At 43.2% G+C, this 23,860-nt stretch overlaps 1 protein-coding gene across 4 annotated transcripts in view; it reads left to right on the forward strand.

Annotated features, from left to right (window-relative positions):
- The window catches only part of PIK3C2B (phosphatidylinositol-4-phosphate 3-kinase catalytic subunit type 2 beta), a 129,884-nt gene that overhangs the window by 68,117 nt on the left and 37,907 nt on the right, over positions 1-23,860 (forward strand). For all 4 annotated transcript variants that reach the window (XM_056558098.1, XM_056558096.1, XM_056558097.1 and 1 more), the window contains exons 12-15: positions 394-516; positions 7,089-7,256; positions 10,577-10,685; positions 23,186-23,328. In XM_056558098.1, the coding sequence (XP_056414073.1) occupies positions 394-516; positions 7,089-7,256; positions 10,577-10,685; positions 23,186-23,328 (543 nt within the window). The remainder of the gene's footprint in view (positions 1-393; positions 517-7,088; positions 7,257-10,576; positions 10,686-23,185; positions 23,329-23,860) is intronic.

A 23,860-nucleotide genomic window follows, 5' to 3' on the forward strand; every position in this document is an offset into this window, starting at 1 on the left:
GCGATCTCCTGTACGGAGCCCCGACAGCCCGCGGGAAGGGGGCGTGTCGACCTCCGCACGAAGCGGCGGCCGACACGCCCCCTCAATACAACTCTATGGCAGAGCCGAAGCGCTGCCTTCGGCAATCTCCGGCTCTGCCATAGAGATGTATTGAGGGGGCGTGTCGGCTGTCACTTTGTGCGGAGGTCGACACCCACTATCTGGCCAGAGAGCCTGGCCCCCGTACAGAGAGATCGCAGGGGGCCCAAACGGTGAGACCCCCCGTGATCTCAAACTTATCCCCTATCCTTAGGATAGGGGATAAGTTTTTCACCACTGGACTACCCCTTTAAGTATGGAAAATCAGGCAACCATGTTGCAGAGTCCTAATATTTATATGTTGTTTTCTTACAGCTATGAGGATTTTCATGTATCCTGCTCGCTGAGTCATGGAGGGAAGGAGCTGTGCAGTCCCCTACAGACTCGGAAGATCCACGTCTACAAATACCTGTTTCATCTCATTGTCTGGGACCAGATGTAAGCATTGATAATCTCGACAAATCCCTTTAGGGTACGTTCACAAGTTCATAAACTTGCTGCAAGTTTCCTGCTGCGGCAAATCCACTGCGAGTTTTGTTACCATTCACTTCAATGGGTCCCCGGAAAAACTGCAACGGTGGCAGATTAACAAATTGCCGATGGACCCATTGACTTCACGTCATTGGTTCCGTCGGCTATTGCTAATCTGTGAAACTCGCAGGGAATCCCCCACACAGGAAACCCGCTATGAGTTATCAACTTGTGAAGTACCCTTAAAGGGGTACTCCGGTGGAAAACTTTTTTTATTTTATTTTTTATCAACTGGTGCCAGAAGGTTAAACAGATTTGAAATTACTTTTATTAAAAATTCTTAATCCTTCCAGTACTTATTAGCTGCTGAATACTACAAAGGAAATTCTTTTTTGGAACACAGAGCTCTCTGCTGACACCTCTGTCCATTTTAAGAACTGTCCAGAGTAGGAGAAAATCCCCATAGAAAACATATGCTGCTCTGGTCAGTTCCTAAAATGGACAGAGATGTCAGCAGAGAGCACTGTGCTCATGATGTCAGCAGAGAGCACTGTGTTCCAAAAAGAAAAGCATTTCCTATGTAGTATTCAGCAGATAATAAGTACTGGAAGGATTAAGATATTTTAATAGAAGTAATTTACAAATCTGTTTGATTAAAAAAAAAAAAAGTTTTCCTCCGGAGTACCCCTTTTTAAATGGCTTCTTTTTTTTGTTGTTGAGAATTTAAGGTGTCATCTTTGCCGTTGATAACGTTGAGAAATAATCTATAGGAAAACACTGTTTTTTATCATATGGTTTGTGTGTTATGTGTACAGTAAAATCATATATATTTAATAGCATTGGCAGTGGGGGAAGCATAGTAACAAGGGCTTAGCTTTAAAGGGGTACTCGCTGCCCTGCTTCCGGAGCTCGGCTCCCCAGCTTCCGGAAGTTTATTGTTCTGAGCGCTGGGTGTGGGCTTCCGTGTTCAGGGCCACCCCCTTGTGACGTCACTCCCGCCCCCTCGTGACGTCGTGCCTGCCGTCACGCCCCCTTCCCATAGACTTTCGTTGAGGTGGCGGGCGTCCCGTCACGAGGGGTGGCCCTGAACACGGAAGCCCGCACACAGCGTTCGGAACAATAAACTTCCGGACGCTGGGGAGCGGAGTACCCCTTTAACTAGAGTTTAGAAGAGAAGTGGCAAACTTATATGGCAGCGTAGATGTATATTACGAATGTTGGTCTATGTTATATCAGAGGCTATACAAGAGTTCTCTGGTGCCCAAACATCAGTGGACAACCAGTGCCATGATGTCTCCGTGCATTATCCAGACCCTGAATATAATCTAAGCCAAGTGGAATATTCCCCCAAGCAAACAATTTTTCATAATTTAACAGATTTACAGAAATTCATGACTGTGCACTCCTCACTACGATTGACATGGCTAACTTATGTTATTGAATTTTTCAATACTTGCACTGACAGTATGCCTCAGGCAGGGTGTTGTCTTTTAGAAGTGCTTGGGTTGTGCTTTTGTTTTCTGCGCCCCACAGGGTCTTAAATCTCAGCTGTGCTCCCAAAATAGCCTGCAGGAATTGACTTTGTCCATGCCCTGCTCCCTCCCTGCCCGAGCGTATGGAAAACAGATAAAATTAGAAAGTGCCTGATGGCCTTCCAGCAGCTCGTGAGACAGAAGACAAGGGGAGAGGAAAAGCAGAGAAACGGGGATTAAAAGCTAAGAGGGCGACTGGATTCCCGGGCAGGAAAGGTGGAGGTAGACGTCCCTCAGGATATGAAAGCTGATGAGGTCTGGATTAGTTATCTTCTATGACCAAGCACAGCTTGTATGACCATCTCAACCTCTGAGGGGCCGATGAAAGCTGGTGGCTTGCTCAGTTCTTTCTTCCGTCTCTAACTTTTATGAGCAGGACCTCGTGTAACCTTGGGATTGATTTAAAGAGATTGGAAGATATGGGAGTTCCCAGTGGTTCCCACAGCTTTTGGATCTGATTTCTAACAAGGTTAACCCTACCAGGCCTGGCACTGGGAGGGCCGCCAGTCAGCAGTAAGGTAATGCCATCATGTGCAGTAAATGAGCGTCTGGATTCAGTTGGGAAATCATGGGTGAACATGTGTTAGTGCTCAGAAATAGAGCTCTTCGGGAGAGTATATTTGTAATAGAAGACAACTTGAATACCTGTGATTTATTATTTTGGTGTGTTGCTCATCCTGTATTTAATTATTGTTTAGTGAGCACTTTATTTTTGTCTATTGCTTTGTCTGTAACCATTTTGTTCGCATACTAGATAAAATATCCAGCTTGGCTCTTTTGCTTGTCCTGTTGCGTCATCCTCCAATTTGCCATGAACTGTATTTGAAGAAGGACCTAAACTATACCTAAGTTTATTGTCCTCACATATACAATATATCATTTGCTGTATGGGAATATTAGCATGATCATTTCTAAAACGTCTTTTGGAAACCTTATGGATGATTCTTAGACTTGGGTATATGACCTATAATGTTTGGTGATGAGGTTATAGATTTTTACTGCTACATAGTGGGAAATTTACTAAGACCGTCCAATTTTGTGAAAATTTTTAGTGCAAATTTAGACAGACAGACTTCATATGCACCAGATTTATCATAGAGGCTCTGGCTGGTTGATAAATCTGATGCATTTGTCGAGTTTTAGTATACATGGACTATTAGTTGGCTTACTTCAGGTAAAGGTAGTAAGTCTTGATTGACAGATCTCTACTTATATGCAAATAGGGAGAGATCTGTCAATCAGGATCAAGGTCTACCCCAATGACTCTGAGCTCCGTTTCTGGACAAAGTTTCAACTATGATATCTTTGAAATAGCGTAACTTAAGTGAATCATAGATCACTGTAATAAGGTAACCTGTCAGTATTTCATGCTGCTTGCGGTTTTCAGATCCCAAAAATTACATTTTTAAATAAACAGGGATTTATTTTTGTGGCTCTGTTGTAAATAAGCAGCATACTTTGGACCATTTGTGTTATATGTAAAATTGTGTTAGTTACACAGCTTTTGGGTCTATAGTGTTGCCACTCTTTCATTTGATGCTAAATAACTTGTACAGAATACTTCATTTTGATACACCTTGTCCAGAGCTTTGAGATATTTGCTGCATGTTTTGTATAGAATTATACAGTGGTATCTGTGGTAAAGACACTAAGTCTAGTGAACTTTTTCTTACAGCAAAAACACATATTGTAGTGTAGGAGACTACAAAAGTACTTTGTGTAATATCACCCTAACTTGTTGTTTAGCATATTGAGTAATGTGCCGGATTAGTTTTACTTTCACCTGATGGGTTGATTCTGTGGTGCTACCCAGGGCCTAATTAAGGTTAAGGTTCATATAATACACACTTGCCAACAGTATTCCTGTACTGTCATCTGCTTCATTCCAGCTCCGCTGCATCCATACAGTTCATTACTGTAGCAAGGTCATGTGACCACCAGTCTGACAACCAGAAAATGACAGTGCTTAACCCCTTAACGACGCCGGACGTAAATGTACGTACAGGTGAGCTGGTACTTAATACATTTACGTCTTAAGCATAACTGCGAGCATCGGAGCGATGCTCTGGTCATGCGCGGCAGGTCCCGGCTGCTGATAGCAGCTGGGACCCGCCGGTAATGGCGGACATCTGCGATCGCGCGGATGTCCGCCATTAACCCCTCAGGTGCCGTGATCAATACAGATCACGGCATCTGCAGCATCACGGTCACTAAAATGGATGATCGGATCTCCCGCAGCGCTGCCGCATCGATCGATCATCCAGAACAGCAGACGGAGGTCCCCTCACCTGCCTATGCTGCCTTCCACGGGTCTTCTGCTCTGGTCTGTGATAGTCCTTAAGGGGTTAAAGGGATACTCCGGTGGAAAACTTTTTTTTTTTTTTTTTTAAATCAACTAGTGCCAGAAAGTTAAACAGATTTGTAAATTGCTTCTATTAAAAAATCTTAATCCTTCCAGTACTAATTAGCAGCTGTATGCTACAGAGAAAATTCTTTTCTTTTTGAATTTCTTTTTTGTCTTGTCCACAGTGCTCTCTGCTTACACCTGATGCCCGTATCAGGAACTGTCCAGAGCAGGAGAAAATCCCCATAGCAAACCTATGCTGCTCTGGACAGTTCCTGATACAGGAATCAGGTGTCAGCAGAGAGCACTGTGGACAAGACAAAAAGAAATTCAAAAAGAATAGACTTTCCTCTGTAGCATACAGCTGCTAATAAGTACTGAAAGGATTGATATTTTTAAATAGAAGTAATTTGCAAATTTGTTTTAACTTTCTGGCACCAATTAATTAAGAAAAAATAAAAACTTCCACCGGAGTACCCCTTTAATGTGTCACAGTTAGTGATCTAACCTGTGTCCCCTGATTCCCTATGGTCATCTATCGGATCCTATCTAACAGCTTAGATCCCTCCCCTCTCAGCTCACCCCTTCTTGTTCAACTCAATATGCCTCTTTTATATCTCCAATAAGAGAATTGAAGCCCATTGACAGTAGGTAAGTCCACGCAATGATCAGCTGCAGGTATACAACTGGTACACTGACTGTGCCTCCTGTGTGCAGTGATGAAGCCTGACACTGCTCTCTCCTTCATGTAACAGAAAAGCTGCAGCTGTATCACAACTAATACTCTGGTCTGAGTGAGAGGACAGAATATCTATGTCACCTACTGCACTTAAATAGAACTCCGAGCAAATTCAGTGATGATTCCCTGAAACCCAAAGGCGACATGGGAAATGTAGGCAGCAGTAAGAAATCATATCAGAGAGGAATAGAAATCAAGATGGCAGACACTCCATGCATGCCACATCAGATAAAACAGGTAAACACAAGGCATACACAACAGCCTCTGGACTAGACTGCTCCTTTAATGGGGTTATCCAGCAATTTAGAACGTATCCCCTATCTTCAGAACAAGGCCTGACTCTCCCTGCTGAACGCTATGGCCCCCACCTTCCAAGACATACTCGTCTCAGTAAATATGGCCAATGCAGCCAATTACCAGCTGCAATGCTATCCTGCCTTAGTTGGTGATTGGCTTAGCGGGCATCATTGCCGAGAGGACTACATCTCAGAAGGTAGGTGCCGTAGGGTTTTCCGGGGACAGTCAGGCCCTGTCCTATGGATAGGTTTTAATAGCTGGATCACGCCTTTAAGGCCTCATGCACACGATACAGAGGCATATGAAGTCCCTACTTGCTATGGGTGCTGTTTAACAGCTCGGTACAAAGAAAAAGTGGACAGAGCTGTAGTAATCTCCTATGCGTCACCTTAAAGGGGCACTCGACTGCTCAGCGTTTGGAACAAACTGTTCCGAACGCTGGAGCCGGTGTCGGAAGCTCGTGGTATCATAACCCCACCCCCTAATGACATCACATCCCGCCCCCTCAATGCAAGTCTATGGGAGGGGTGTGACAGTCATCACGCCCCCACCCATAGACTTGCATTGAGGGGGCAGGGTGTGACATGAGGGGGCGGGGCTATGACATCACAAGCTCCTGGCTCCAGCGTTCGGAACAGTTTGTTCCAAACGCTGAGCAGCGGGGTACCCCTTTAATGGTTTCAACATGACCAATAATTTTACATGCTCTGAAACTGGGTTATCTCTACCTTCTTTTTAATGTCATTTTTGTGAGGCTCAGGATGGAGTCAGTACTAGGCAAACCTGGGCAGATGCAATGGCCTCCTGGTATTGGGGATCCCATAAACCTGGGTAAAGCTTCCCTTCGTTTATAAAGCTAAGGTTGAGGAAGATAGGAGACCCCCTGAATCGAGTCACCTAAAGGTCCACATTTACCTGTAGACAGCCATGATCCTGCTTCCCCACTGCCAATACAGATCAACATCTTATGTTCTGATTAATCCAAACAGGTATATACAATGATATACATCATCACAGATATGTTTCTTCTAATATGTTTATAAATAAGCAGAAAGCAACATAGTAGATGCTTTGTATAACTACATAATGTATTAGTGCATAGGATAAACGCTACACAGCCCTACTCGGTATCCATCATTCAGTCGTATGACTGTTTGCTTGCACATGAAAATACCCAGCTGTGGTTTCTCTCTACTCATGCTTCTAATGTATTTATAGAGCTGTGTAATGATCTGATAGAAATGCTGTTACCATTACATTTATGGCTTCCATGTGTTTGCTTTGCTTCCTTCCTGACTTCAATAAAGTCCACATGTCTATGTTACTACAACGGGACTGCAAATTGAATTGTGTACATAAAAGTGAAGGATTAGTTTAGATTTATGTGCAGAATCCGCTGTCATCAGAAACACTGGTATCTGCAGAGTGTTGGGAGATATGGGAATTTTGCCTATAGGAACCTATGAAATGAAGCACTTTATTATGGTTTATGGTTAAAGACTTTATAGCTGACTTTTTGAAAGACTGTTTCTAATCTGAATATCAAATTGGAGACAATGATTGCGCCTTTTTATCTTGTGCTCCTTATATTGTAGCAAATACCTGTGCTTTTTATTTTCCTGTGCAGGATCTGTTTTCCAGTCCAGATAAACCACCTGCCACGAGAGACTCTTTTAACAGTAACCCTGTATGCGGTGCCTGTCCCCCCTCCTGGGAGCTCTTCTGAAGCCAGCAAGCAGCGACGAAACCCTCAGCCGCTGGGTTGGGTCACCACTCCCCTGTTCAACTCTAGGCAGTAAGTTCTTAACTTTATCCATCATTAAACACCCACATTCAGCCAAATTCTTTGATCTAGTTTCCCTAGGACGTGTCCTCCGCTTCTCCTAAATTATGAGTATGAAGTCTTAAAAGGGTATTCCAGGAAAAAACTTTTTTATATATATCAACTGGCTCCAGAGAGTTAAACAGATTTGTAAATTACTTCTATTAAAAAATCTTAATCCTTTCAGTACTTATGAGCTTCTGAAGTTTAGGTTGTTCTTTTCTGTCTAAGTAATCTCTGATGACACGTGTCTCGGGAACCGCCCAGTTTAGAAGAGGTTTGCTATGGGAATTTGCTTCTAAACTGGGCGGTTCTCGAGACAGGTGTCATCAGAGATTACTTAGACAGAAAAGAACAACCTTAACTTCAGAAGCTCATAAGTACTGAAAGGATTAAGATTTTTTAATAGAAGTAATTTACAAATCTGTTTAACTTTCTGGAGCCAGTTGATATATATATAAAAAAGTTTTTTCCTGGAATAACCCTTTAATATAGAAATGACTTTGTGCATGTAAGTTGAACTTTGAGCTGTGTTACATTAGGAGGTTTTCGGCCAGACTGACCAATAATTGTCTGTGTAATATTCCCAGCAATCAGCCGGCAAACAAGAAACATTTATTTTTATGTTGGTTGTCTGGGTGATGCATGCTTCAAAATCCTTGTTCATCGGCAGCACATCTCCCTGTGTACGTAGGGAATGTTCTAGGCAATGTTAGGCAGTTGTAAACCTATGCACATCCCTAGCATTTCAGGCAACATTATTTAAAAAATAAATTAAAAAGCGCATATTATATTGTACATGGTCAACGGTAGAATAGCAGGAGAAGAAAAATACATCATGCAATGTCTTTTTTTTTTATGCTACTCCGATCAAAAAACAACGGCGCCCGACTGACCCCATAACCATAAATGGGAGCTGTTGTTGCCTGCTGTGCCCCCTCTGGATTAACAGCTGTTAAAGGCACGGAAAAAGAAAAGGAAAAAAAAGTGCCTGCAGGACAATCTCCGACGGGGCACAACGACTGTGTGAAAGCGGCCTTAAGCAGCCATCTGCCCTTCTAATACAGCCTTTTTTAGGAAGGGGAGAAAATGTGATAAATAAAATATCCAATAATTATAATTCTTCAGCCATTCAGGCTCCAGTGATCATTGTTTACTTGACGGCAGCGATTGTGTCTCTGTATACCCTCATGACTGCTGCAACCAGTCACTAGCCTCAGCGATCCCTAGACTGATCTTTGACAATCCCTTTAAAGGGTCCCATCAAAATACATTGATCACAGTTGTCCAGCTGTTGAGAATCCCAGTGATAAGCTATAATCTGCAAAGGAACAAGCAGCAAACAGTCAATTCCCATACAATACCCCCATACAGGAAAATAAACATTCCATTGAAATCAGTGGGCTGTCCAAGTTATATGGATATGCCTAATCGACTACAAACATAGATTGTAGCAATTTTTTTTGTTTTATGCGGAGTATCTTATTAAAATAAACCCTCTGAAAGCTGGGAGAGAAACCTATAGATGGGATGTTTTAGATTTATCCTAGTCGTTCCTATGGTGCCACAAGGTGAAATATCCGTGGATGTACAAATGACAACTGCGTCTGCTGCTTTTGGATCTCAAACTTCAAACAAATGTCATAAAGTCTGTAATGGATATAATTCTTTTAATAGTTCAGCAGTAAAATCTGTTTCATCCTCAAAGGCAGGCCCCTGTGTGTGTGTGTGGGGGGGGGGGGCTTCTATGCATTGTACTACTGAACAAATAAAGGGAGAATATTCATCGCAGCACTGACTTGTATTTAAAGTTTAGGATCTACGAACAACAGCATCATATAGTAAATCTACGATTTTACAATGAGCTTTGTAAACCAGGAGTGTAAATAAGAGCAATGATGGAGTGACTACAGTTGGACTGACCCATCAGAGGATATCCATGGACCCTGGTGCCGACATACAGATAATTTGTTGGTGGAGTTCACCAGGCTTCGGAGTGACCATTCATCTATCCATCTTAAATTGTTTGGAGTAATTGTATTAGTCCAGTGATGCAGATGCAAAATCATAGAATGTTGCAGAATCTTTTAATACCTTTTTTATTGGACTAACAGCATTTTGTAGAGAATACAGTGTTAGTCCAATAAAAAGGTATAACAAGATTCTTCAACATTGTATGGTTTTGCATTTGCAGTCATAAAAGTTTACTAGTACATGCTTGTATTTGAGAATTGTCCTTTATTATATAGCTGTCCCTGCTAGAAAATGTTAAAGGGGTATTACTGGCGGTGGGTCAGTAATGGTGTGCGGTGGCATTTTTTTGGGGGGCTGCACAGTCCTCCATGTGCTTGCCAGAGGTAGCCTGAAGGCCATTAGGTACCTAGATAAGATCCTCAGACCCCTTGTGAGACCATATGCTGGTGCGGCTGGCCCTGGGTTCCTCCTAATGCAAGACAATGCTAGACCTCCTGTGGCTGGAGTGTGTCAGCAGTTCCTGCAAGAGGAAGGCATTGATGCTATGGACTGGCCCGCCCGTTATTTCCCCAGACCTGAATCCGATTGAGCACATCTGGGACATCATGTCTGGTTCCATCCATCAACGCCACGTTGCACCACAGATTGTCCAGGAGTTGGCGGATGCTTTAGTCCAGGTCTGGGAGGACATCCCTCAGGAGACCATCCACCACCTCATCAGGAGCATGCCCAGGCATTGTAGGGAGGTCATACTGGCACATGGAGGCCACACACACTACTGAGCCTCATTTTGACTTGTGTTAAGGACATTACATCAAAGTTGGATCAGCCTGTAGTGTGGTTTTCCTCTTTGATTTTGAGTGTGACTCCATATCCAGACCTCCATGGGCTGATAAATTTGATTTCCATTGATAATTTTTGTGTGATTTTGTTCTCAGCACATTCAACTATGTAAAGACAAAAGTATTTCATAAGATTAGTTCTAGGATGTGTTATCTTAGTATTCCCTTCTATATACCAATTTCCATTAGAATTTTCTTCATGAAAATGATACATTTTTTTTAAATTCAATTTACTATACGCATTGATATAGTTTTTTTTATGCCATGTACTACTTGTTAGGTTTTTTTTCCATTCTCATGTAATGTTCAACTTAGAAATGTGTGATTGATTCAGATATGAAGTTCCCATATTCTAATAAAGATGGTTACCTCTGTAAAGATTTTCCAAAAATTGCAGCTGTTTTTCTGCTTAGACATACAGTAATTTTTTTTTTTTTTTTTTTTCAAATTTATTAGTATTATTTTTTTTATCTCCAGACTTTTAACCTGTGGTCGTCGTTTACTTGGTCTCTGGCCAACTACAAAATATGGCAGCACAAGTTTCAGTACACCAAATGTGAACCAACCAGACAGCACCATTCTTCAGGTAAAAGTCATAGAAATGCATCTAAACCATTCATTATTTCTATTCTGATATGTTGTTAGTCATTTTGTATCTGATATTTTCATCCTTGGTGTTTTATTTTTTATAAAAGTGGAAAACTAACAGGAAGCTTCAAAACATTGGAAAGGTTTTGTTATGACAATTTAGTAGGACATAACCTGTTTACTGCTCTTTTACATAGTTGTGGCCAAGTAGATTGATGTTTTGTATATCTTTCCCAGAAAACCTTACAATGTTTGTGTTTGACCATAGTATATGTATTAGTGGAGTAAAGTGCGCTGTTTCAGGAAACAAATAGTAATAGAGTAACGACCGTTGCTTCAGAAGCTAAAAAATGCTTAAACAACAAAAGTCAAGATATTCTGTTTGATAAAATATCATATTTTACAATGGATCTTGCTTTTATACAAGACCTTATTCTCCTGGTCGGTAATAAATAATACTGCATGTGTCTGATACCTCTCCATAGCAACCCATGACAGGGTCTATATTCTGTTGGCTTACTAATACAGTTACATATAATTAATATTAATATTTATTGTTTATAGTTTGCCTTGTACTCAAATAGTGCTACATTTTATGACATATTATTGGGAAAGGCTTATTAATATTCCTAAAATGCATACATTTTCTAGATGACAAAAATGATGCAGATTGTCATAGGCAGTAAAGTGGAACATAATATATTTCTCAACTTCAAAGCTGTCAAACTAATCGAAAAATTACTGAATTGGAACAATGTTACAGGCATCCCAAAAAAAAAAAAAAAAAAAAACATCAAAATCTAGTGGTCAGTATGGACACACAGAAATCACCCTGTCGAAAATGGTCTTTCTCCCTTGGGCTTAAAGGGTACCTATCATCAAAAAAACTTTTGATATAGTGTAGATCAAGCCTTAATTAATATCTTTCTAATTGGTTTGTATTAAAAATTTAGCAAAAAAATTCATAAAAAAAAAAAAAAAAAAATTTTTTTACTATTCAAAATTGACCACTAGGGGTCTCACTAGCAAGCGTATGCACTGATTTCGGACTCATGCCAGCCTCAGCGCAGCTCCCTGCCTGTCAATGAGACAGGCGGGAACAAGCGCTGTGCTCGTTCATCAGCAGGGCGCGCTCCTGACTCGGATGGCTGCATCCTCAGGCTCTGCCCCCCGACAAGGAGAGCCTGCGAGCGCTGGCCCCGAGTCAGTGGAGCACTGTTCAAGGATCGGGTCTGCCTTGCAAGCCCCGGCAGGCATCAGATGAAGTCGCACCTGCCAGGACACACCCACTTCCTCCCCTGGCACAGGGCAGCCTACTGAGGTACCAAAGACATCAATAAAAAGGTATTTTTAGGAGGTTTTGAACAAAAAAATGGACAGGGATAGATTTAGTTAGAGTTAGGGACAGATGGGGAATTAGGGAGAGTTAGGATGAAGATATACTCTTTAATAGGGCCAACCCTCCTTTTTCTCTTTGTACCTTGCACCCTCCACTTTGATTATCACACATTTAGTATGTAATACACGTAAGTGAGTACACCCCTCACATTTTTGTAAATATTTTAATGATATATATTTTCTTTTAACAACACTGAAGAAAGGAAACTATTGAGAATATGTCGGGCATCCTATTGAGAATATGTCTGGCATGCTATTGTGAATATGTCGGGCATCCTATTGTGAATATGTTGGGTATCCTATTGTGAATATGTCGGGCATCCTATTGTGAATATGTCGGGCATCCTATTGTGAATATGTTGGGAATCCTATTGAGAATATATCTGGCATCCTATTGAGAATATGTCGGGCATCCTATTGAGAATATGTCGGGCATCCTATTGAGAATATGTCGGGAATCCTATTGAGAATATGTCGGGCATCCTCAAATGGAAGGTGGGGGAGCACAAAGTCTCTAATATCCACCAGCTCTGTGATGTTGTCATGGAGGAGTGGAAGAAGACTACCTGTGAAGCTTTGGTGAACTCAATGCCCAAGAGGCTTAAAGTGGTTATCTGGGAATAGAAAAACAGAGCTAATTTCTTTCACAAACCGCTCCCCGTCTGTCTCTAGGTTGGGTGGGGTTCTGCAGCTTGGTTCCATGGAAGTCAATGAAGCCAAGTTGTAAAACCACACACAACCTGGAGACAGACGTGGAGCTGTTTTTGAAAGAAAATAGCTTTTCTATTCCTGGATAACCCCTTTAAGGAAGTACTGAAAAATAATGGTGGCCACATAAAATATTCACACTTTGGACATTTGTACTCTCTTTTGTTGCCAAGGTTTCGACATTAATGACTCTTATACAGATTGTGCACTCACTACTTTACATTGTAGCAGAGGGTCATATCTATAGTGTTGTCACATGAAAAGATATAATGAAATAATTTATAAAAATGTGAGAAATGGACTTATGGGAGATAGTGTATGTTGTATTGTTTGTTTGGAGATGGTTATTTTAGTAGAAATTAATGTTATGTTTTAATGATTTTTGATACAATGGTTTTAGTAGCAAAAAGTATCTAAAACACACAGTAAATTTGGTGCACAGCATTTTATCCTTTGTGCCTAGAAATTGTCTCCTACTGCTTTCTATAAATGTAGAATGGTGGTAGATAATTTGAGGATGACTTTTTTTTTTTCCTTTCCATATTTTTTTTTATTGTATAAAATAATTAGAAATACACGAGGATGACTTTTTTGTGAGCTTGCAATCTCAATATTTTTGTATGTTTACTTTTCAGTGCTTTAGTCCTTAAATGAGTTTTCCCACCTGTGGTAACACGCTACTTTATTATGTCATGGCAACTGGCGGTGGTTCACCTTTAGAGTTCTGCTAGTTTGAACTATGAAGGGGCTGCTGTGCTGGTTTAGTGCCGCAACCCCTTCACAGTTCAGCTACTGTCTTATTATATGAAAGTCATCTTTGACATCGGCTCACATGACATAACCTTTCTATGGGCTTGATGGACCATTATACATTTGTATAGCTTAGCTAAACCCTTAGCCAGAAGTCTGAGAATTGGGCTCTAAGTATCTCACACATTGGAACAAAATAGTAAGCCAGGTAGATATTAAGAAATGGACTGAACTGGTGGAAATTTGTATCCTCGTTTATATCTTTCTTGATGGAAACATTGACATGTCTTCTATTGGTGAATCATCGGCATCTGTCTTTAATCTGTTAGGCTGCTGATGGACATTGTGTAGATGGTTGGGTTCTTTCCATGACTTTGTGTATTGACTTCTACTTGTTCCTAGAAAACATGTCCTTAATTTGCTTTGTTTCCTTAAATCAATGTTTAAATTGAGGAATCTGCCAGCTGTACAAGAGCCCGCATTTTATTACTTAATTCTTCTGATCTCCCAGAGCCTACAGCCTATTACAAGGGTTCTCTGGTTTTTACTAAATTGGTTCCAATAGATGGTGATGGTAATGATGATAATATTCTACATAAAGGTTACTGTTTTATACAGTGTCATCATCTCATTCTGCTGCCACTTAAAGGACCTTGTTTTCTCTATGGGAGTGCTGGCGCAGCTTAATCTGTAGTCATCCTGGGTATTCCTGTTACTTGACCACCTTGTCCAGGAGCTGTGTGGCAAATAGTGGAGATTCTCAGATCCTTCTCCATATGCATTTTAGGAGGTGTCTCATCTGTATGGTACACCCCTGGCTAAATTATAGCGAAGGACTTCTGGTATACAGCCGGCACGCCCCCTCCCATCAACTTGCATTGAGGGGGCGGGGCTATGTCGTCACAAGCTTCCGGTGCCGGCTCCAGAGTTCGAAAAAGTTTGTTCCAAACGCTTTGCAGCGGAGTACCTCTTTAATATTGTTTTTGGTCAAGATGCAGTTTTCCCATCCTATAAGTAATATGTAATTCTTCGGCTGTTAATAAAGCGAGAGACTATATTACATGATCTTCCACTGCAGAATTGTCATACTGGCTAAACAACAGATGTGCCCCTAAGTAATTTATTAAAGATTACCATCTAACATGAAAACATAGGATTTATTATTGCAGTACTGTTACGCCGAGCGCTCCGGGTCCCCGCTCCTCCCCGGAGCGCTCGCTTCTCTCTCGCTACCGCAGCGCTCCGGGCAGCTCCACTGACCCGGTGCGCTGCGATACCGTCTCCAGCCGGGATGCGATTCGCGATGCGGGTAGCGCCCGCTCGCGATGCGCATCCCGGCTCCCGTACCTGACTCGCTCTCCGTCTGTCCTGTCCCGGCGCGCGCGGCCCCGCTCCCTAGGGCGCGCGCGCGCCGGGTCTCTGCGATTTAAAGGGCCACTGCGCCGCTGATTGGCGCAGTGGTTCCAATTAGTGTGTTCACCTGTGCACTCCCTATTTATACCTCACTTCCCCTTCACTCCCTCGCCGGATCTTGTTGCCATTGTGCCAGTGAAAGCGTTTCCTTGTGTGTTCCTAGCCTGTGTTCCAGACCTCCTGCCGTTGCCCCCAACTACGATCCTTGCTGCCTGCCCCGACCTTCTGCTACGTCCGACCTTGCTTCTGTCTACTCCCTTGTACCGCGCCTATCTTCAGCAGTCAGAGAGGTTGAGCCGTTGCTAGTGGATACGACCTGGTCACTACCGCCGCAGCAAGACCATCCCGCTTTGCGGCGGGCTCTGGTGAAAACCAGTAGTGACTTAGAACCGATCCACTAGCACGGTCCACGCCAATCCCTCTCTGGCACAGAGGATCCACTACCTGCCAGCCGGCATCGTGACAGTAGATCCGGCCATGGATCCTGCTGAAGTTCCTCTGCCAGTTGTCGCCGACCTCACCACGGTGGTCGCCCAGCAGTCACAACAGATAGCGCAACAAGGCCAACAGCTGTCTCAACTGACCGTGATGCTACAGCAGCTACTACCACAGCTTCAGCAATCATCTCCTCCGCCAGCTCCTGCACCTCCTCCGCAGCGAGTGGCCGCTTCTGGTCTACGACTATCCTTGCCGGATAAATTTGATGGGGACTCTAAATTCTGCCGTGGCTTTCTTTCCCAATGTTCCCTGCACTTGGAGATGATGTCGGACCAGTTTCCTACTGAAAGGTCTAAGGTGGCTTTCGTAGTCAGCCTTCTGTCTGGAAAAGCTCTGTCATGGGCCACACCGCTCTGGGACCGCAATGACCCCGTCACTGCCTCTATACACTCCTTCTTCTCGGAAATTCGAAGTGTCTTTGAGGAACCTGCCCGAGCCTCTTCTGCTGAGACTGCCCTGTTGAACCTGGTCCAGGGTAATTCTTCCGTTGGCGAGTACGCCGTACAATTCCGTACTCTTGCTTCAGAATTATCCTGGAATAATGAGGCCCTCTGCGCGACCTTTAAAAAAGGCCTATCCAGCAACATTAGAGATGTTCTGGCCGCACGAGAAATCCCTGCTAACCTACATGAACTCATCCATCTTGCCACTCGCATTGACATGCGTTTTTCCGAAAGGCGTCAGGAGCTCCGCCAGGATATGGACTTTGTTCGCACAAGGCGTTTTTTCTCCCCGGCTCCTCTCTCCTCTGGTCCCCTGCAATCCGTTCCTGTGCCTCCCGCCGTGGAGGCTATGCAGGTCGACCGGTCTCGCCTGACACCTCAAGAGAGGACACGACGCCGCATGGAGAATCTCTGCCTGTACTGTGCCAGTACCGAACACTTCCTGAAGGATTGTCCTATCCGTCCTCCCCGCCTGGAAAGACGTACGCTGACTCCGCACAAAGGTGAGACAGTCCTTGATGTCTACTCTGCTTCTCCACGTCTTACTGTGCCTGTGCGGATATCTGCCTCTACCTTCTCCTTCTCTACTATGGCCTTCTTGGATTCCGGATCTGCAGGAAATTTTATTTTGGCCTCTCTCGTCAACAGGTTCAACATCCCAGTGACCAGTCTCGCCAGACCCCTCTACATCAATTGTGTAAACAATGAAAGATTGGACTGTACCATACGTTTCCGCACGGAGCCCCTTCTAATGTGCATCGGACCTCATCACGAGAAGATTGAATTTTTGGTCCTCCCCAATTGCACTTCCGAAATCCTCCTTGGACTACCCTGGCTTCAACTCCATTCCCCAACCCTGGATTGGTCCACTGGGGAGATCAAGAGTTGGGGGCCTTCCTGTTTCAAGGACTGCCTAAAACCGGTTCCCAGTACCCCTTGCCGTGACTCTGTGGTTCCCCCTGTAACCGGTCTCCCTAAGGCCTATATGGACTTTGCGGATGTTTTTTGCAAAAAACAAGCTGAGACTCTACCTCCTCACAGGCCTTATGATTGTCCTATTGACCTCCTCCCGGGCACTACTCCACCCCGGGGCAGAATCTATCCTCTGTCCGCCCCAGAGACTCTTGCTATGTCGGAGTACATCCAGGAAAATTTAAAAAAAGGCTTTATCCGTAAATCCTCCTCTCCTGCCGGAGCCGGATTTTTCTTTGTGTCCAAAAAAGATGGCTCTCTACGTCCTTGCATTGACTACCGCGGTCTTAATAAAATCACGGTAAAGAACCGCTACCCCCTACCCCTCATCTCTGAACTCTTTGATCGCCTCCAAGGTGCCCACATCTTTACCAAACTGGACTTAAGAGGTGCTTATAATCTCATCCGCATCAGAGAGGGGGATGAATGGAAAACGGCATTTAACACTAGAGATGGACACTTTGAGTGTCTGGTCATGCCCTTTGGCCTGTGCAACGCCCCTGCCGTCTTCCAAGACTTTGTTAATGACATTTTTCGTGATCTCTTATACTCCTGTGGTGTTGTATATCTGGACGATATCCTGATTTTTTCTGCCAATCTAGAAGAACACCGCCAGCATGTCCGTATGGTTCTTCAGAGACTTCGTGACAATCAACTTTATGCCAAGATAGAGAAATGTCTGTTTGAATGCCAATCTCTTCCTTTCCTAGGATACTTGGTCTCTGGCCAGGGACTACAAATGGATCCAGACAAACTCTCTGCCGTCTTAGATTGGCCACGCCCCTCCGGACTCCGTGCTATCCAACGTTTTTTGGGGTTCGCCAATTATTACAGGCAATTTATTCCACATTTTTCTACCGTTGTGGCCCCTATCGTGGCTTTAACCAAAAAAAATGCCAATCCCAAGTCTTGGCCTCCTCAAGCGGAAGACGCCTTTAAACGGCTCAAGTCTGCCTTTTCTTCGGCTCCCGTGCTCTCCAGACCTGACCCATCTAAACCCTTCCTATTGGAGGTTGATGCCTCCTCTGTAGGAGCTGGAGCGGTCCTTCTACAAAAAAATTCTTCCGGGCATGCTGTTACTTGTGGTTTTTTTTCTAGGACCTTCTCTCCGGCGGAGAGGAACTACTCCATCGGGGATCGAGAGCTTCTAGCCATTAAATTAGCACTTGAGGAATGGAGGCATCTGCTGGAGGGATCAAGATTTCCAGTTATTATTTACACCGATCACAAGAACCTCTCCTATCTCCAGTCTGCCCAACGGCTGAATCCTCGCCAGGCCAGGTGGTCTCTGTTCTTTGCCCGATTTAATTTTGAAATTCACTTTCGGCCTGCCGATAAGAACATTAGGGCCGATGCTCTCTCTCGTTCCTCGGATGCCTCGGAAGTTGAACTCTCTCCGCAACACATCAATCCTCCTGACTGCCTGATTTCCACTTCTCCAGCCTCCATCAGGCAAACTCCTCCAGGAAAGACCTTCGTCTCTCCACGCCAACGCCTCGGAATCCTCAAATGGGGTCACTCCTCCCATCTCGCAGGTCATGCAGGCATCAAGAAATCTGTGCAACTCATCTCTCGCTTCTATTGGTGGCCGACTCTGGAGACGGATGTCGTGGACTTTGTGCGAGCCTGCACTGTCTGTGCCCGGGATAAGACTCCTCGCCAGAAGCCCGCTGGTTTTCTTCATCCTCTGCCTGTCCCCGAACAGCCTTGGTCTCTGATTGGTATGGATTTTATTACAGACCTACCCCCATCCCGTGGCAACACTGTTGTTTGGGTGGTCGTTGATCGATTCTCCAAGATGGCACATTTCATCCCTCTTCCTGGTCTTCCTTCAGCGCCTCAGTTGGCTAAACAATTTTTTGTACACATTTTTCGTCTTCACGGGTTGCCCACACAGATAGTCTCGGATAGAGGCGTCCAATTCGTGTCAAAATTCTGGAGGGCTCTCTGTAAACAACTCAAGATTAAATTAAACTTTTCTTCTGCATATCATCCTCAATCCAATGGACAAGTAGAAAGAATTAACCAGGTCTTGGGTGATTATTTACGACATTTTGTTTCCTCCCGCCAGGATGATTGGGCAGATCTTCTACCATGGGCCGAATTCTCGTATAACTTTAGAGTCTCTGAATCTTCCTCCAAATCCCCATTTTTCGTGGTGTACGGCCGTCACCCTCTTCCCCCCCTCCCTACTACCTTGCCCTCTGGTTTGCCCGCTGTAGATGAAGTGACTCGTGATCTTTCCACCATATGGAAAGAGACCCAAGATTCTCTTTTACAGGCTTCATCTCGCATGAAAAAGTTTGCCGATAAGAAAAGAAGAGCTCCCCCCATTTTTGCTCCCGGAGACAAGGTATGGCTCTCCGCTAAATATGTCCGCTTTCGTGTCCCCAGTTACAAACTGGGTCCACGCTATCTTGGTCCTTTCAAAGTCTTGTGCCAAATTAATCCTGTCTCTTACAAACTTCTTCTTCCTCCTTCTCTCCGTATTCCTAATGCCTTTCATGTCTCTCTTCTTAAACCACTCATCATCAACCGTTTCTCTCCCAAATTAGTTTCTCCCACTCCTGTCTCCGGTTCTTCTGACGTCTTCTCAGTGAAAGAGATACTGGCCTCCAAGACGGTCAGAGGAAAAAGGTTCTTTTTGGTGGATTGGGAGGGCTGTGGACCTGAAGAGAGATCCTGGGAACCTGAGGACAACATCCTAGACAAAAGTCTGCTCCTCAGGTTCTCAGGCTCTAAGAAGAGGGGGAGACCCAAGGGGGGGGGTACTGTTACGCCGAGCGCTCCGGGTCCCCGCTCCTCCTCGGAGCGCTCGCTTCTCTCTCGCTACCGCAGCGCTCCGGGCAGCTCCACTGACCCGGTGCGCTGCGATACCGTCTCCAGCCGGGATGCGATTCGCGATGCGGGTAGCGCCCGCTCGCGATGCGCATCCCGGCTCCCGTACCTGACTCGCTCTCCGTCTGTCCTGTCCCGGCGCGCGCGGCCCCGCTCCCTAGGGCGCGCGCGCGCCGGGTCTCTGCGATTTAAAGGGCCACTGCGCCGCTGATTGGCGCAGTGGTTCCAATTAGTGTGTTCACCTGTGCACTCCCTATTTATACCTCACTTCCCCTTCACTCCCTCGCCGGATCTTGTTGCCATTGTGCCAGTGAAAGCGTTTCCTTGTGTGTTCCTAGCCTGTGTTCCAGACCTCCTGCCGTTGCCCCCGACTACGATCCTTGCTGCCTGCCCCGACCTTCTGCTACGTCCGACCTTGCTTCTGTCTACTCCCTTGTACCGCGCCTATCTTCAGCAGTCAGAGAGGTTGAGCCGTTGCTAGTGGATACGACCTGGTCACTACCGCCGCAGCAAGACCATCCCGCTTTGCGGCGGGCTCTGGTGAAAACCAGTAGTGACTTAGAACCGATCCACTAGCACGGTCCACGCCAATCCCTCTCTGGCACAGAGGATCCACTACCTGCCAGCCGGCATCGTGACAAGTACAATGTATGCAGGTAACTTTATTAGAATGGGAAATGATTGACTAGTTTCTGTGTTGGGTCAGATGGCTTAGAGCTAGAACTACAGAAGCTGGTGAGGCACGTGCACACCAACAATCCCTTCTATCGTTGCCAGGGTATTTAGATATAGGGCTTGGACAGCAAACGTAATCTTTGCTCTCTGTGGTGTAAAGCCTAGCTTCCAGTCTAGAAGTTACTTTTTTACGTAGAGTCAGTATTTTTAAGAAGATTAGACCGGACTAGACCACCATAAGCAAAGAACCGAGAGTAAAGCAATTCTTGTGTTTTGAACAAAAACAGTTATATTAAGTCACTTAGTCCACTAAATAGACCCCTTGGGAATCTGAAACTAAAGGCACCTTTTACATCTCTATATTGGTCCAGATATTCTAAGTCTGCTTCAATTAAGACACATTTATTTAACAAGGTGCACCAAAAAGAACACAATCTGGGCCTCAATAAAGAAGAGGATGGGACTTAAAGGGGTATTCCAGGAAAAAACTTTTTTTATATATATCAACTGGCTCTAGAAAGTTAAACAGATTTGTAAATTACTTCTATTAAAAAATCTTAATCCTTTCAGTACTTATGAGCTTCTGAAGTTAAGGTTGTTCTTTTCTGTCTAAGTGTTCTCTGATGACACGTGTCTCGGGAAACTCCCAGTTTAGAAGAGGTTTGCTATGGGGATTTGCTTCTAAACTGGGCGGTTCCCGAGACACGTGTCATCAGAGAGCACTTAGACAGAAAAGAACAACCTTAACTTAAAAAGCTCATAAGTACTGAAAGGATTAAGATTTTTTAATAGAAGTAATTTACAAATCTGTTTAACTTTCTGGAGCCAGTTGATATATAAAAAAAAGTTTTTTCCTGGATAACCCCTTTAACAGAAGAGTTCAGGACGAAGGCAGAACAGGAGTAGGGCCTAAGTTGCCATTTGTTACAGATGTTCCAAAAATTTGGTTCACTGTTTTGACCAAAGTAAATATTTCATCTAAACTTAAAAGTGCAAACTTAGACAGTGTATCGATGCACTGAATTTATGAATCAGTCTGAGCCCCTTTGGTAAATCTGCTGCATTTGAAGAATGTCTGTCTAAGTTTGCAGTGTTAGACAATTTTAGTAAATCTGCCCCATTGTATTCACAATGGTTCATAGGGCATCAAGCCCATTCACATTTCTGTTGACAATCCTTTGCATTGGAAACAGACTATTGAAACATATCTTTATCACCCCTTTGGCATCTACAACATAAGAGACAAGTCTGCCCAAGGCGTTTGCTGAACGACAATTATATTTTTTTTTCCCGCTCATATCAACACACTGATCTGTATTTGTTAATAATTTGTTTACTTAATAAATACTTATTGAAAATTGTTCAAATAAAACATATTAAAATACAGTTTAAAGGGGTTATCCAGGAAAAAACTTTTTTATATATATCAACTGGCTCCAGAAAGTTAAACAGATTTGTAAATTACTTCTATTAAAAAAAATCTTAATCCTTTCAGTACTTATGAGCTGCTGAAGTTGAGTTGTTCTTTTCTGTCGAAGTGCTCTCTGATGACACCTGTCTCGGGAACCGCCCAGTTTAGAAGCAAATCCCCATAGCAAACCTCTTCTACTCTGTGCAGTTCCTGAGACAAGCAGAGATGTCAGCAGAGAGCCCTGCTGCCAGACAGAAAAGAACAACTCAACTTCAGCAGCTGATAATTATTGAAAGGATTAAGATTTTTTTAATAGAAGTAATTTACAAATCTGTTTAACTTTCTGGGGCCAGTTGATATAAAAAAATCCCTTTAATGACAATTTAAAAAGCACCACATAAAGTGCTCAGTGTTACAATGTGTCAACCATTGTGCTGTGAACTTGATATTTCCTTTATATATATATATATATTTTTTTTTTTTTTTAATTTTCCTTGTTCTTAGAGAAAAGGAATAAATGATGTTCAGCTTTCCGGAGGGGCAGACCACCAGTGTCAGTAGGATACCCCCTCATCTGGCAGTCTTTGGACAATTATTCTGTGCACTAATCCTACATTAGATTATGCTTATATAATCCATAAACAGGCCAATGCCCTGTGTGAATTAAAATTAAACAAAAAAAAAAAACCTATTGATACTAATACTTAGTCTACAGGTTGGGGTTAAAGAGAAGCTGCATGTGCCACGTCCTCCACTCTTTGTATTTGGAAATAGAGCTGCAATTCCCTGGATTAAGAAAAATGGAAAAAGAATGAATATAAAACAGCTGCTGATCTTTTTTATTTGTCAGGAAACAGAGAGCGAAAGAACTTTTGAGTTTAATAATGGAGACTTTTCTTTTTGTAAAACCAGACATTTTTTTTAACCATGAAACCAATCTGCCTTTCGTTAACCAGTGAATTACTGGTGTAAGGTAGTAGAATAGTCCGAATTGGATCTTCAATATTTATTCCCATTAAATGTTAAGCAAATATTCAGCTGTTGGGGTTTATTCAGTGTAGAATGGTTCAGAATCCCACATAGACAACTTGGTAGATAAAAACAATAGCCATTTATCATGCGTGTTGCTAAATATTGAACAATGCGGCACGCAGAAATAAGTAAAACAAAACAAGGCATGGAAGAAAAGCTTCACTTGATTAGTCAATCACAACAAATTTCATACCATTGTTGAGGCATAGAAATAATTTGAAGAAACAGATGAAAGTTGGTCACAGACCGAATTGTAGTTATGTTTATTATAAGATGATTCCTGTCGGAATGTAGATTGAAACAAAGTTCATCCATCCAACTCCACAAGATTCTCTCTCAACCCTTGTTTTTCTATTGCAGATTGACTTTCCGACATCCGCTTTTGATGTTAAATTCACAAAACCAGAAAGTGAAGCTTTTAGTCCCAAATACGATATTTCTAGCTTGTCGTTGGAGGATAGAAGCAAGTTACGGGAGGCGATGCAGAAGGAGTCCTTATATTGGTAAGTACCAGGGTTCTGCAGTGTAAGGGAACTCTCTAAGCAGTGAATATATATGTATGTATGTAAGACTTGTCTAAAACTCTCCTACTGAATAAAGATGAGGAATATTTCTTTGGTTAAAAAAAACAAAAAAAAACTTTTTGATGGGTTAACAGCGTCTCTGCATTGATAGTCGAATAGCTCTTTTGTGCTTTAAAGGGGGTTTTCCAGGATAAGAAAATGCGCCACACCTGTCCTCAGGTTGTGTGTGGTATGACAACTTGGCTCCATTCACTTCAGTGTGATGTTTTGGAATATTAAATCAGTTATGTACAGTCATGGCCGTAAATGTTGGCACCCCTGAAATTTTTCAAGAAAATTAAGTATTTCTCACAGAAAAGGATTGCAGTAACATGTGTTTTGTTATACACATCTTTATTTCCTTTTTGTGTATTGGAACTAAATCAAAAAGGGAGGAAAAAAAGCAAATTGGACATAATGTCACACCAAACTCCAAAAATGGGCTGGACAAAATTATCGGCACCCTTAATAT

The sequence above is a fragment of the Hyla sarda genome, chromosome 2, assembly GCF_029499605.1.
Source record: "Hyla sarda isolate aHylSar1 chromosome 2, aHylSar1.hap1, whole genome shotgun sequence".
Taxonomy (NCBI): domain Eukaryota; kingdom Metazoa; phylum Chordata; class Amphibia; order Anura; family Hylidae; genus Hyla; species Hyla sarda.